The sequence below is a fragment of the Lissotriton helveticus genome, chromosome 11 (genome assembly GCF_964261635.1).
Source record: "Lissotriton helveticus chromosome 11, aLisHel1.1, whole genome shotgun sequence".
Lineage (NCBI taxonomy): Eukaryota > Metazoa > Chordata > Amphibia > Caudata > Salamandridae > Lissotriton > Lissotriton helveticus.
In genome coordinates this window covers 173,099,598-173,114,750 of record NC_136072.1, presented here as the reverse complement: position 1 = coordinate 173,114,750, position 15,153 = coordinate 173,099,598, and the positions used below count along the sequence as shown (strand labels likewise).

The window sequence follows — 15,153 nt, the reverse complement described above, 5'->3', positions numbered from 1 at the left end:
TCTTTGAACAAGTAAAGGACCACTGCTACTGTTCTGTACCACTGCGACCAGAAAAATCTAATCAATGATCCCACCACAAAAACGCAACTAATTGCACTAGGGGTGTGTTTAATACAGGAATGTATTTGCAAATAAAGTTCAGCTTTCGCTAGGTGTTCAGTGATGATCGCTTTGCTGAAATTGATCAGAAAATACTATTCCACTGCTGCAGTATGTTCCCCATATCTGGACATTGCTTTATCCAGTCATTGACATGGGGATCTTGGTAACAAACTGAAGGTAAATTTTGTTAACTACTATGTGTGGTACAGCACAAACATAGTATAAGCTTCCAGCTATAACTAGAGTAAATGAAACAGTGGAGCATGCTTTAAGATGGACATATCTCGATGGAAGGGAAAATTGTGGCTTGAAAGGAACCATAAAAAGGACAGCTAGTGGCAAGAAAAAGTGAATTTTGGTTTTGGGTGGAGGCGTTAATCATAAATAAAAAAAATGTTTAAGTGAAAGTTTGCTGCCATCCACATATTCGCCTGAAAACATGGGCTGTGTCCTGCTCCATTGGAAACTGTGAAATATCCTAAACTTTTTACCAATATAAATCTCTTTAGCACCATCTTGAAGACATATGAGCTCCATATATTAGGTAGGTCCTTATCAACTAGCTTAATTAAGTGGAATTTGATAGCCACGCAATCAAAACTTTGCAGCTGGATGACCGCAATTGATTAAAGTATATCTTCTATAAAGTGCTATAATTGCGACAGCACATCAAAAGTAATGCATTGCCATCTGTAGTGCGAACCTTCTCCAGTACTCCTATATGGTCTTTCAGAACATCACATTTAGAAGATCAAGATAGGTATACTGGCACTGCTTTTCTGATGAACTGTACTTGGCATTACAGCCATTACTTCAAAGGAATGGACATTTACTTCGTGCTGCAATCTGGAAACTGCCGGACAAAGAAAGCTCTGCCCGTAGTGTCCTTTGAATTCCCTACCTGCAACAAAAAACATAACTTGGTGAACTTCAAAAATAGCTCTGAAACAAAGTCTTTGTGCTTGGCTACTTACGGTGGCTATAACCAGTTGGTAGCTTGCAGAATCACACAGCAGTTTAGTTTAAAAGTGATGTAAATAAATAGACATCCTCTTCCCCCAAACCTAGTTTGAACCTGTTAAATCCTCCCCTTTTAAAACTCATTACATTTATCTACCCAACAAAAGGTATTCCATTCAACACAAACTAATTCAATAACATGTTCTATGCAACGCCACGATGAATAGCCAGGCTGCCATGAGCACACAGGGGTACTGTTCAAGAAAAAAATCTTCCGGATCCAGTCAGACACCTGGGGAAATCATAGGTAAGGAATCTGCAGCTAGAAATCTGTCAGATTGACAGGGCAAGGATTTTAATCCTCGCGATTAGCCTTGTAATCAGTAAACCTGGCAGTGTCCAGTTCCTTTACCCACGCATTTTCCAGCCGCCACAGAGGTAGCATGCAAACTCCTTTTGTGATATAATGCCTCACCACCCATTTTCAACACAACTGCACATTTGTAGAAAGTAGTTTCAGAACCATCACAGTAAAAGAAACAGAGGGTTAGACAACGATATTGCATACCCTATCCAGGTCCTCAAATTGCTGGCAGCTGTACACCAAGCTAACCTAAGCTCAATGTATAGTGGCATGAACCATCACAAAAGTGGGGGCCAAGCCTTTCAGAAACGATACAAAGCAATGTATTCACACCATGTGCCTCCAACTTACCATGCAGGTGCAACAAACGTCAGTATTTGCATGGACCAAAAAAAGGATTGGACAAGTCACACTCCAAATGACAAGGGGGTTTGCAATTGCACTGGCTAACTATGCTTACTCAGACTACAGGAAGTATAGATATACAAACGAAGGTACAGGAAATTTATGAAGAGGCCAAATTTGAACAGGCAATTAATTTACCAACTAGGATAGGTCATACAGGTCAAAAGGGTTGACTAGGTAAGCAAAAACCCAACCACGGAAAAGGGGGGATTCAAACCATCCATTGCATGAAAGAGTATCAGGAGGAGGGGAAGAATACAAGGGCTTGTAATTTACAAGTCGAAAAACATATGGGCCTTTGGAATAAGAATTAAATTATACCCATGCATGAGAAAAGTACATTAAACAGGATGTTCAAGTTTAAAAAGAATACTAGATGTTAATGAAAATGTTGCTTAGATGTGTGGTATGCATTTATTTTTTATAGCCGAAAGAGACAATGTGATATATAATGCTTTCAAAATTCAATAAAGATATATATTTTTTTTTAAGTGATGGAATTATTTTCATCCATTAGCGAAGGACAGATGCGGGTCCAACCAGGGTCTACAAGTTAAGGGTTGAAAAGTAAGTTGTTACATTAGAGTTTTTCAGCTATTCCAGTTTCCATATGGCAGAAATTTGATAATTAACTTTAAATTATTTTGAGGGTAATTAGGTTAAAATGAAGACATCTGATCAGCTGAATCTGCTTTTCGCCTTACTGTCACAAAGTCATATGAAGTAAATATCAAGATTCATTACAAAAATAAAACACCGTTATTTGACTGAGATTTTATTTCCAGCAAAGGTGCACAAACAGGTTTCAAAAATCCAAAGCCGTTTAGAGCCAAACAAAACATTGCACATACATGTCTACCATACACATATACCTCAAAGCATGCCTTTGTTGCAGAACCAGGTGTAGGATTACAAATCGAAGTAAAACATCTTATTCCTGTCCCCTCCCCAGTTTGTTAGCTACTAGCAATAGTAGAATTTCTTCTTTTCTTGCAGATTCTAGCCTTTAAAAATTGAGAGCAATAAGAATCTGCGTCTCACAGTTCGAACAATTGAATAAAAAAATTCTGTTTAGGAACCTAATAAACTTTAGTTCTGAATTTGCTACACAACGTCATAGTCACAAAGGTTGGACTATTTTTCCATAGCCGCCTCTTCCAGCATCATAATCTTGCCGATATTCATCTCGGACCTACAAAAACAAATACAAACGATTTTAACAGAAAGATTGTAGGAGCAAATTACAAAACTAAAAAGAGGGAAAATATGCTAGGTGCCAAATACAGTAGCAAAACAAAAATATAGAAACAACACTGGAAGCACCATTCAGCACTTCCATTGCAATCATATAGGGAGTGCCACCAGAAATAATTATTTTCTGTGGTTTTAAGAGATGCAATACAAGAGTGTTTCAAGAAGGGCTTGGGAAACAGTGTCCAGACAAATCGTGTCACAGTTGGGTGGAGGCTACCCACCTAATCACCAGACCTAAAATAAGCCACCAAGAGTGTGTACTTTTCTCCAGAGACGCTGAGGTCACCACAGTACCATGGCCAGCCCACCTTCCCAGTAACATGGTAAACTAGCAGGATTATAGGGAGATTTTAAACACGGAGTTATGGGACAGGAGTAACAGGCGTATGGCAGGTGGTCACACACTAGAGGTGTGTAGGATGCAAAACCATGACTAGACAGACTTCTTTGAACAAGCAGAGGACCACTGCTACTGTTATGTACCACTGCGACCAGAAAAATCTAAATCAATGATCCCACCACAAAAACCCAACTAATTGCACTAGGGGTGTGTTTAATACAGGAATGTATTTGCAAATAAAGTTCAGCTTTCGCTAGGTGTTCAGTGATGATCGCTTTGCTGAAATTGATCAGAAAATACTATTCCACTGCTGCAGTATGTTCCCCATATCTGGACATTGCTTTATCCAGTCATTGACCAGGGGATCTTGGTAACAAACTGAAGGTAAATGTTGTTAACTACTATGTGTGGTACAGCACAAACATAGTATAAGCTTCCCGCTATAACTAGAGTGAATGAAACACTGGAGCATGCTTTAAGAGGGAGATCTCGATGGAACGGAAAATTGTGGCTCGAAAGGAACCATAAAAAGGACAGCTAATGGCCAGAAAAAGGGAATTTTGGTTTTGAGTGGAGGCGTTAATCATATAAATTTAAAAAAATGTTTACGTGAAAGTTTGCTGCCATCCACATATTCACCTGAAAATATGGGCTGTGTCCTGCTCCATTGGAAACTGAAATATCCGAACATTTTTACCAATAGAAATCTCTTTAGCACCATCTTGAAGACATATGAGCTCCATATATTGGGTAGGTCCTTATCAACTATCTTAGTTAAGTGGAATTTGATATCCACGCAATTAAAACTTTGCAGCTGGATAACCGCAATTGATTAAATTATCTCTTCTATAAAGTATTATAATTGAGACAGCACCTCAAAACTAATGTATTGCCATCTGTAGTGCGAACCTGCTCCAGTACTCCTATATGGTCTTTCAGAACATCAAATTTAGAAGATCTAGATAGGTATACTGGCACTGCTTTTCTGATGAACTGGACTTGGCATTACAGCCATTACTTTAAAGGAATGGACATTTACTTCGTACTGCAATCTGGAAACTGTCGGACAAAGAAAGCTCTGCCCGAGGTGTCCTTTGAATTCCCTACCTGCATCAAAAAACATAACTTGGTAAACTTTAAAAATAGCTCTGAAACAAAGTCTTTGTGCTTGGCTACTTACGGTGGCTATACCCAGTTGGTATCTTGCAGAATCACACAGCAGTTTAGTTTAAAAGTGATGTAAATAAATAGACATCCCCTTCCCCCAAACCTAGTTTGAACCTGTTAAATCCTCCCCTTTTAAAACTCATTACATTTATCTACCCAAGAAAAAGTATTCCATTCAACACAAACTAATTCAATAACATGTTCTATGCAACACCACGATGAATAGCCACAGTTCATCACGTTTTGGGTGGATCAATCATCACACCAGTAGGCACGAACAATGCATATATTTCTTTTAATACAAGCTTACATCACATTTAAACAAAGAAAAAAAAAAATAAGATTCTTTAATTTACTTACCTGTCCGCCAGATCTACCACGGCCAAACTGTCTACCTTCTTTGAAGCCTGCATCCCAGTCAGTTCTGATAATTCGATCATCCAGCCTTGTACCGTTAATATACCTCATACAGTTTTCTGCATCATTTCTTAAATAATATCTTGTGAGAGTGTTAAGGAGTCACATAGAAAAAAAGTCCATGTGAAGTGCCCCAATTATCAGAAAATGAGCAAAGAACAGTGTACGAGTCATCAACAAAACGGGGGTTATGGTACATATGAAAATTAAAACAAACACGTGCAAAGCATCAGACTGTCTTATCATAATAAGATTGGGCTTAGACATCAATTCCATCCAACTATCGACAAATTGAACATTTTCCCACAGCGGATGCCAAAGTTAGTGCCAGCAGGCAGACCACAAAGCATACATTTTCAAAAATAAAATGGACATTTTTGATTACCAAACTGCTTTCTACAACAGTGTAACAATGTTTAGTTTAACAAGAAGTTATTTGTAGCCAATACTTAAAACAAATTTACGTCCTAGAAATTTTGTTGGCACCCACATACCAATAAAAATGGGCTGAATTTTCTAGCTTCCTCATAGAATGAAAACTAAGGCGCATTTCCTGGAGCGGTGCAAAACAACAAGCCCATGCATATGTTCTCCGTTGGAGAGGAAGCGTGTCTGTGGAAGAGATCTGTAGCTTCAACAAATTAGCAGATTTGTCAATTATTTGTGCAGCTAGAGGAAAGCAGTGGGCGAGTGGGAATTTGATTAATATATGATGTGGTGATGGCACATCAACTGATCTAATCAGCATGAGTTTATATTTTTTGTGGGACATTTCAATGCATGCAAGAAGATGGCAATCAATGTACAGGCTTTTAGTATGTTTAGCCACACTGATTGTTTCTATATGTTACAGTTTATATTTGTAAGCGTCATCTGTGCAAAACTGTGATGAAGGCACTTGTCTGCATATGGTCATTATATTCAATTTAGTTTCAAGTTTTCATGAGCATGTAATTACATTAAAGCACGGCATCTAAGCCCTGGATATACTGAAAAGACCAACTCCATCTAAAATGATTTCAGAAAACGGACACTTTTCAGTTTTTTTCCAACATTAAAGGAGAGCGGGGTTGCCTAAAGACTACCAGGAATAGCGTTCAATATTTTGAGTTAGGATGAGACCAAGGGAGGAAACTTGGAAAACTCCACAAGTTGTAGAGGGTTTAAAAGGCAACATGGTGACTGCCTGCTCTCCTTCCACTCGGAATTTCATTCCATTTAGGGCTTTGTTTTAGACACCAACGTTATACACTCTCAAAATCAGTATTGCATGACACGCTGTGTTAAAGACAGTGAAAAAATATAGCAGTGTCAGCTCGGAAAATCCTCTTTGATCACTCGTCATACACAAGTTGTCCATAACTGCTAATAAGGCTACTTCAGTATTGTGGGATGGACAGAACCAAGCTTTATCTAGTCCTAAAATTGGATGTTCATAAATAAACTGAAAACGTTGCGTAGGGGCTAAATTTTCTACCACTTTGCCATAAACAGAACTAAGTATATAGGGTGGAAGTTAATCTATTTTGTGAGATCTACTCTTTTTTATATACAAGAGCTTGCTTCATCTGAAATAAAATACCTGGGAAGGATTAGGATCGAGAGGCGAACCCAGTTTCTTGGCCCAAATAATGGTCTTGATCTCCATGGTAGTGGCAGATCTTAACTCAGAAAGGGTTGCTATTAGTGGTGTGTTCGGTCAAATGTGTACTACTTTGGTAAAGGTCAAATTTATGTTGAATAATTTTTTTTAATTTTTTGTGTATGACAAAATACCCCGAAGATTTACATAACTAAGAATGACTAAATAATCGCCACACTCGTGGAGGGACTGAACAGTTCATCAACGATGGTAAAGACTACTGAGTTATGTGCATTATTGATGCATTTTGCATAAAATGTAATGTGTGCTCATCTTGCTTTTTTTTATCCCCACACTTAGTTTTTGCATCAACGTTTATTGCTTTGCATCAAAGTTTTACAAGTCTTAGTTCCTCAATATACTAAGGAGCTGGAGGGTTAGTGTGAAGTGTATCAAAATGTATTTTGTTATCTAATCAAGAGATAAGTATTTAAAGGGTTTCAACCATGGTAGTATCTGGGTAGGAACCAATTGCTCACAAGGTCACCGGGGCCAAAATCTAGGACCATTTGAGAGGAGGCCAAACAACTTCTACGTCAGGCTTCTAACTGGAGTAGAAATCATCTTTCCAGGCACACAAAACTGCCAAATATGTGCCATCAATTGTCTGGATTAAATGCACCGTAGCCTACGCAGGTTAAAGGTAACAAAAACAAGCCTCGGATTAAAGAGCTTAAAATCAGGGCATGTGGTCAAAATGCTGTATCCGTACTGATCTAGTGTTGTGGACGTACAGCACAAGTTTAGGGACTCTAGGTGTGCTAGGTCGAATGTATAGTGAGGATTGTCTATGAAATCATAGCTTTCGAGTATAGGGATTTAGAGCCGGTTTTAAAACTCATTGTGAAAAGAGTAATAGAATTTATCCGAGCTTGTGTGAAGGGTAAGGAAGCGTCGTCTATCTTACTGGCGAGTGAGGATTTCTATGGTAGGTTAAAGTCCTACCCAGATTCATGTATGCATGGTTAGGGTTTCTTCCTTATGAATATGCGTAAATGATTTTTTAATAACCGTTCGAGTTGAACTTTGAATTGTCACTATATGTGCATTCAGAGAGAAACGCGTTTGTTGTTACCTGTTAGAAGGGTAGAGTAGTTTTACTTTATCAACGAATCTGAATATTCTGTGAGAATAGCGTTGTCTATTCATGCAAAAGAATACTTGAATAACTGTTAAAACGATCACTTATTTTAGCGAAACAGACAAATGGTTTGTTTTTGTGAAGTTATTAACTGAATTACATTGAAAAGTTTGGTTTAAAATGGCGCTGTGAAAATATTTTGTGAAGGAGGGGTGAGCTCTAGGAGCGAGAGACGAGAAGCTGCAGCGGCAGTGTACGTCACAGGGTCCGCGCTGTGATTGGCTGACATACGTCACAGCAAGCGCGCGGATTGGTTCACGTGATCAGAACGAGCTGACAGCTGATTGGCTTATTCTGAAAGCAGTGTTTCTATTGGTTGAGCAAGGTGGTGACGTAGCTTAACCTGATTGGCTTGTTAGTGAGTTTCACGCACGGATTGGTTGGTGCAGCGGAATACCAACTACCTTGTTACGATCTTCACTGAAGTAAAGGAAACAGATTTTAAATATGGATTATTATTATTATATCAAACAGAAAAAGAAGCTTTCATGGTTTCAGAAATTGAAAAATAAATTGAAATCTGACAAGAAAATTGAAACGCAAGGTGAAAAGTTACTTTATAAGTACAAGACACCTGCAGCTTATATGGAAGGTGAATATGGTTATCATACTTGCCTTTGGTTTGAAAATTGGATGGAATATACCAAGAAAGATGGTGTTTTAGCATGGCCGGAAGATGGTTCCTTTAACATTTAAGTTATGAAAAATTTAAGAGACAGAATGATGACACTTGAACCAAAGCCTAGACCTACTCAGTTTCATAAGTCTTTATTTCGATTTTTACATCATAAAAGACAATCGACATTAAAAAAGGATAAAACCAGATCATACATACATATAATTCAAAAAACACCATATTTCTTCCAAAACAGTTCCTCATTTTAAGAAAAAGATTAAACAGTAATTTTAAAGACGCAGTATAAGAAAATACCCATGATTAAATTGATAAATCAAGATACATGAAGGTGTCTAGCTCTGATAACCCAAGCCCACCCTAGGTACTTTGCTACACCTATAACCACAATCTCTGAGGTATTTGTTCTTAGAGTCCACAATGCCTCTGCACTCCCTCCAATATTCATCTGACGACAAATGGGCCTAATCCATTTATTCCTTGGGGCTGAAAAGGCAGGACAAGCAAAGAAGAAATGACCCACACTCTCCTTTTGATCATTACACCAGGGGCAGTACTCAGTTGAATGGCCATGCCATTTCTTGGAAAAGGACCTTACTGGCAAAGACCCAACTATAAACTGGTGGTATACTTTTTTGTCCAGGCTCCTGGTAATAACATCCCAATAGTTCTCCAGTAGGGGATCCAATTTGTGCACCAAGAATCTACCCGTTAGGGTGGCAGCATTTGACAGGACGACAGATTGATATCTAACAGATGCCCAATAGAGCATTTTAAATTCTTGGTTCGGGGTGAAAGCAGTAGACCCCGGGTTAGCCCACAATTGGCTAAGTCCCATACTTTCCAAAATTAGTTTCACCTCCCGGAGCCATGGAATATCACCAGAACCCAAGATTGATCTCACTTCCGCGAGTTCATTAGCAAAGAGGCTTAGATCCGGCAACGTCCAAATCAGTCTCCACAATGCTACCAGCCGGTACCGTGCCATCTCATTTATCGGCTTACAACCCATATCCAACAAAAGTGGTTTAATTGGTGTGGATTGGGGTAATCCTACCAGTTTGCGCAGGAATTTATTTTGGACTCTTACCAAGGGAGTTAGGTCCATAAAACCCCATAGGTCAGCTCCATACAAGATTGCAGAACTAATTTTTGCTTCATAAATCTTTAGTGCAGGTGATACCCTTTTGGTTAAAGACATTCTTTGCTCCTGGATTAGGCATCCCGTAAGGCGTACAAATCTTAAGTGGAGAGCATCAACCTGAGGCTTCCAGCGTAGGCGATAGTCAAGGGTCACTCCAAGTTAGGTCATGACATCCACCTGTTCAAGGCCGACTCCATTCATGCTAATGTGGCTTTTAATGGGGCGATTTTTAGTTAAAACCATACATTTTGTCTTGCTCACATTTATTTGCAGATCATTTAATTTACAAAAATCCTCAAATCTGTTAATCGCCTTTTGAAGACCATTACGTGTCTTGGAGAGGATTAATGTATCATCTGCAAAGATGAGCAGTGGGAACTTAGTCCCGCCCAATGTGGGTGCATCAGTGGGGGTGTCAGCAAAAAACGTCACCACCTGGTTAAAAAAATAATAAGAACAGGGTAGGTGCCAAAACGCACCCCTGGCGGACACCCCTCGTTACGGGAAAGCTGTCCGTCACCTGCCCCTGTCCCCCCCACCACACCTTAGCAAAATTGCCCTCGTGCAATCTTACCATGAGTTCGAGGAGTTCGGGCGGCAGTCCTAGCTTAACCAGGACAGCCCACAATTTTGCCCTAGGCACAAGGTCGAAGGCGGACTTAAGGTCCACAAAGGCAGCGTAGATGGACCCTCCGCCCAACAGTACCACCTTCCAGTATATCAGAATGAATCTGAAGACCTGGTCGATGGTGCTGGTGCCTGATCTAAAGCCAGCCTGCAGCGGTGAGAGAATGCTCTCCATCTCCATCCACCCTTGGACTTTGGCAAGGACCATCCTAGCGACAATTTTCTGCAGGGAATCTATGAGACTAATAGGGCGATAATTTCCAAGGACCGATCGATCCCCCTTTTTAAGAATAGGAAGGATTTCCGCACCTTTCCAAGACTCTGGGATCCTTGCCCCCTTGGCAATAGCATTAGCAATCTGTGTAATATAAGGAACCCAGAGTTGGGGGTCAGTTTTGAATAAGCCTGCCGGGATACAGTCCATCCCCGGAGCTTTCCCTGCTTGAACCAAACTGAGAGCAGACTCAGTGTCATGATTTGTAAACACCAAAGAATGACGGGGAGAAGGAGGCAATAGTGCCCAAGTCACCGGGGAGTCGAGGAGTTCATACTCTGGGTCTTTAAACTGGGACGAAAAAAAGTCCACCCATGCTTCCGCAGAGACATAAATTACTGGGGTCTGCGAGTCAGGGTTTCTGCCCCATTTCACAACTTCCCAGAACTTAATCTGGTTAGAGGATAGGCAGGCCTCATAGGAGGTCAGACCAATAACACTCGTCCCACTCTCCTTGCCTCCCACTGAACCTTCTTGTACTTTTGCCGTGCCAGTTTAATATCAAGGGTTACCCTAGATTTGATAGCTTTTATGAGCCCACTATGGGCCTCCCTGCATTTTTTATTATACCATTTCTTGCTAGTGCCAATTGCTTTCTCTTTCCCATGCTTTAGAGGTAAGGTAAGGAGGGCCTTCAGCTTGTTGAAACACTGCTCATGTAGGTCACTGATCTGGTGGACTGCTTCCATATTAGAAGATAGATCATGTATGGCACTCAAGGTAGATGAAACTTCCAAAGATATGCCATCTAACAAGGCGGGATCCACCACGACCCTGCACCATCTGACCCTCCTTCTATCATTGGTTAAAACAGCCTCTGCAGTAATGCACGTAGCTACAGGAGACCTGCCAGAGCAACCAGAAAGCTTCAAACTTGAAGACAACGGGTTATGGTCACTCTCAGGACGAGCCACGACTACCATGTCTTCCAGGAGAGACCAATATTCCATTTTGACCAAAATGTAGTCAATTCTGCTTTTACTAACCCCATTGTCAAAAGTAGGATGACCAGCTTTATCAGAAATCGTTCGACCATTGACCGCTCTCAAACCCCACTCTAAGCACAGCCCTAACCAGTGCAAGGCAGCCTCTGTACCCTTTTTAATATAGTTCAGTGTCAAATTCGGGATATTCCACACAGCATCTTCCTCAGACCACAAGTCCTCACCCTCGCTCATCAAGGGTTCAAAGGTGCAGTTTAGATCCCCCGCTATAAGTATTAGATTATCTCTCCCAATCAATTCAAGGTAGGAGTCCAACTCATCTATAATAGCCGGGCATCGCCCGCCGGGAAGGCCTCGAGCATATATATTGAGAACAATAATATCCTGGTGATTTTCCCTACATAACTTAATCCCCAAAATATCGGGATTATTCACTAAAATTTCTACCGGTCTGTAACTGATGGACTGCCTAACCCAAATTACTAGGCCCCCTGACGCTCTACCCTTGGTACCCTGGATTGCTGGCTTATAGAAATTAAGAAAGCCTGCCCGAAGAATTGGTTCGGGAGCCCAGCTCTCTTGAAATAATAAAATATCAAAAGTATCTACGAAATCTGCCCAGTCGTCTGAGCCTATTCGCCCCTTTAGCCCTGCAATGTTCCATGAAGCTATTTTGAGTACCATATCCTGAATGGAAGGAGCATCTCGATTCAAAACCCTCAACTCTCGGCCTAAGTCCCCACCCTCGGTAGGCGGAAAACCAACCAGGGAGTTACCATCTAAAACGCTCCCAGCAACCTCGTCCATCTTCTGATGCCCCCCCTCCTGACTGGCTAAACAAGCCATACTGCATAATCCAACTTCCCCATTTACAAAGTTGCCAGTGACTCTCTCCGCCGAATACGGGGCGGAGTCAGTCAATGCCCTCCAAACCAGAGTGTGGTTCAAACCGGTTAAACAATTGGGGAATGAATGGGGTATATGTGGTCCTGTCTGCTGGAAATCTCCCATAAGTTCTTCTAGGCATTAGGGGGTTGGCAAAGGGCACATTATTTCTTTTGGGATAAAAATAACTGAGACCCAATGACTGCACGTCACCCATCCTCCCAAATCTAGCTTCCCTACGTATGAAGTCCACCACCCAAGGATCCCTGAAATTTACTATAATACAATCCCCATCCAGGTCCTTCGGGCTGTGTCCCACCCAGTTTACTCTTCTGACACTCAATATCTCCGTGGCAGAAGAGGGTGGAAGGGGTCTATTTTTGTTTAACCAGAAAACAACTTTATACCAGAAAACAACTTTATTTTTAAGATCCCCATAGGATTCTGGTATGTCTTCCCTAATGGTTGAGACACCTGTTAGGACAATCGTGTAAGGAGTAGCCTCAGGAGGTAAGTCAGTGCAAGGGGGGCCCTGTTTATTAACCTTCTGAGCTAAGGCAATGGAGTTTTTGTCTTGACTCCCCGATGCTCTAGTGCTAGGCTTGGTCAAAGGGGTCGATTTGGAACTACCCTTCGCAGGGTTCAAAGCTTGGGCAACAGTGGCAGACTTGATGTTAAGTAATGTGTCATCTTTCAAGCTCCCACCCCTAGAGGTTACCCCTACAGGATTATTTATGACAGGCCGAGTATTAGTTTGTTGTTTGGCAGAAGCCTGGAGTGGCTGTTTAGTTGTAACAGCTCCCGGGGATTTTAGTATGGTAGATGGAATAGAGGGTGTAACTTGAGCATTTACTAGCTTATTTAATATGCCAGTATTAGCGTTAATAAGATTCTCCAGTAAATCCAGTTTCAAGTTCATAAGTCTAGTTCGTTCTAATAAGGGTAGCATAAGTGTTTTTACTAATAATTCCATTTTACTTAAAAGGCCATTATCTTTTTTTTTTTTTTCCCAAACATTTTTATTAAATTGAATAAGTTTCACATGTACATTGTATACAGTTGTCTTTCTTGGGCTGCTTTTACATGTATGCTTGGCCCGGTGGTAGCAAAGAGAGAGAGAAAGAAGGAAGAAGAGAGAGGGGGGGGGGTTTATTGCATCAGATACTCGTCTAGGGCTGCCCACATGTCCTCTTTGGCTGTGTGGTTCGCCGCCTTGTGTTTGGCGGTGATGTGGTCTGCCCCTCGAAGGAATGTTACCCAGTTGAACCAACGCTTGAAAGTGGCCTTGCTGGAGTTCTTCCAGTACCCCAGAATATTTTTTACAGCTGCCGCCAGGAGCATGTCGACTAGATCACGTATTTCTTTGGATTGGAGTTGTGGCTCAAGGAATCCGGTGATTATCCCTGCTAGCCCTCGTATCTGGCATCCCGTGATCGAGTCTATTAGGTTGTATACTTTATTCCAGAACGCTTTGACTTTGGGGCAGTCGTATATTTATTTATTTATTTTATTTAAGAGGTTTTATATAGCGCTGGCTGGACCCAGGAGTATCAGAGCGCTTTACAAGGTGTTTCCATACAGGTACAGTGTGTATAATGTGGGCTAGGTCCCCCCTTGCTTTGTGGCAGTTCCAGCATTTGCTGTTGTCGCTAGCCCCAACTCTCTAGTTTCGCCGGTGTCCAGTGTAGTCTGTGTAGTATCCAGTATTTTGTTTGTGCTAACTGTGGTGTGATCTTGTTTTTGGACGCTGATGTCCATAGTCTGGCCTTCTCTTCTTCACTTAGCGGTCTGTGGATGGTCTCTTCCCAGAAGGCTATTGTTTTGTCATTAAGAGTGGTGCTGCGTGGTGTGATTATTTTGTAGATCTGCGCTGTTTGGTGACCTGCCGTGTTTATGTTCTGTGCATACTGTATGATGGTTGGTTTGTGTTTGGAGAGGTTCGCTCTGGTGATGGCTGCTTTGATTCTTAGGAACACGTAGAATTCCTTGTCTGGTAGGCTAGTTGTTTGTTGGAGCGTCTTGTAGGTGAGTGGGTTGTTTCCTGCCTCTAGTTGTGACGGTGTTGTTATGCCCCTGCTGAGCCATTCTTTGCTGTCTAGCGTTTTCCCTTTGTATGTGAATTTGGTGTTGTACCATAATGACTCCCATTTGGTGCCTCTGATGCTTACTTCTAGCTCTTTATCCAATCTCAGTAGTGCTATTTTTGTGTTCCGTATTATTGAGTTTTTGGCTTCTGGGTGTCTATTTGCCGTGAGGGCCATGATTGGGTCTGCTCCTCCTAGAATGCCTCTTTCTAGCTCCAGCCATACTGGCATATATTCTGGTGTTGGTGCTACCCAGTGTAGCCCTTGTTTGGCAAGGCATGCCGTCTGGAAGGCCTTATAGTTTGTGAGGTTCAGTCCCCCTTGCTCTTTTTTCAGCCTGAGCTTTGCTAGACTTATTCTAGGTTTTTTACCTCCCCATAGGAACAAGTTAATGGCTTTGTCGATTTGTTTGTGGAAGTCTGTCGTTAGTGATAGTGGTAGCATGGACAGCAAGTAGTTGAGCATAGGGGCGATCATCATCTTAACTGTCTCTACTCTGCCCCACCAGCTGACGAATTTGGGTCCCCATGTGTCTAGCTTCGTCTTAATCTTTTTCAGCATTGCTTCCTCGTTGTGCTCTAGTGTTGATCTGAGGTCCTTCCCAAAGAGGAGTCCCAGATATTTTAGGGGTTTCGTTTGCCATGCCAGGCCTGACTTGCCTAGTACTGCTCTGGTAGTGTGGCAGTTCATTGGTTTGCATTCTGATTTATCCCTGTTGAGTTTATACCCTGAGACTTGTGCATATTCCTCTATTGTTTGTACCAGTGCC

At 41.4% G+C, this 15,153-nt stretch overlaps 1 protein-coding gene across 1 annotated transcript in view; it reads right to left on the bottom strand.

Moving 5' to 3' along the window:
* Positions 1–2,590: 2,590 nt before the first annotated feature.
* The window catches only part of NCBP2 (nuclear cap binding protein subunit 2), a 33,012-nt gene continuing 20,449 nt past the window's right edge, over positions 2,591–15,153 (bottom strand). The window contains exons 3-4 of the mRNA XM_078666508.1: positions 4,953–5,091; positions 2,591–3,023 (exon numbers count right to left, since the gene is read on the bottom strand). Coding sequence (XP_078522634.1) covers positions 2,952–3,023; positions 4,953–5,091 — 211 coding nt within the window. The 3' untranslated portion in view covers positions 2,591–2,951. The remainder of the gene's footprint in view (positions 3,024–4,952; positions 5,092–15,153) is intronic.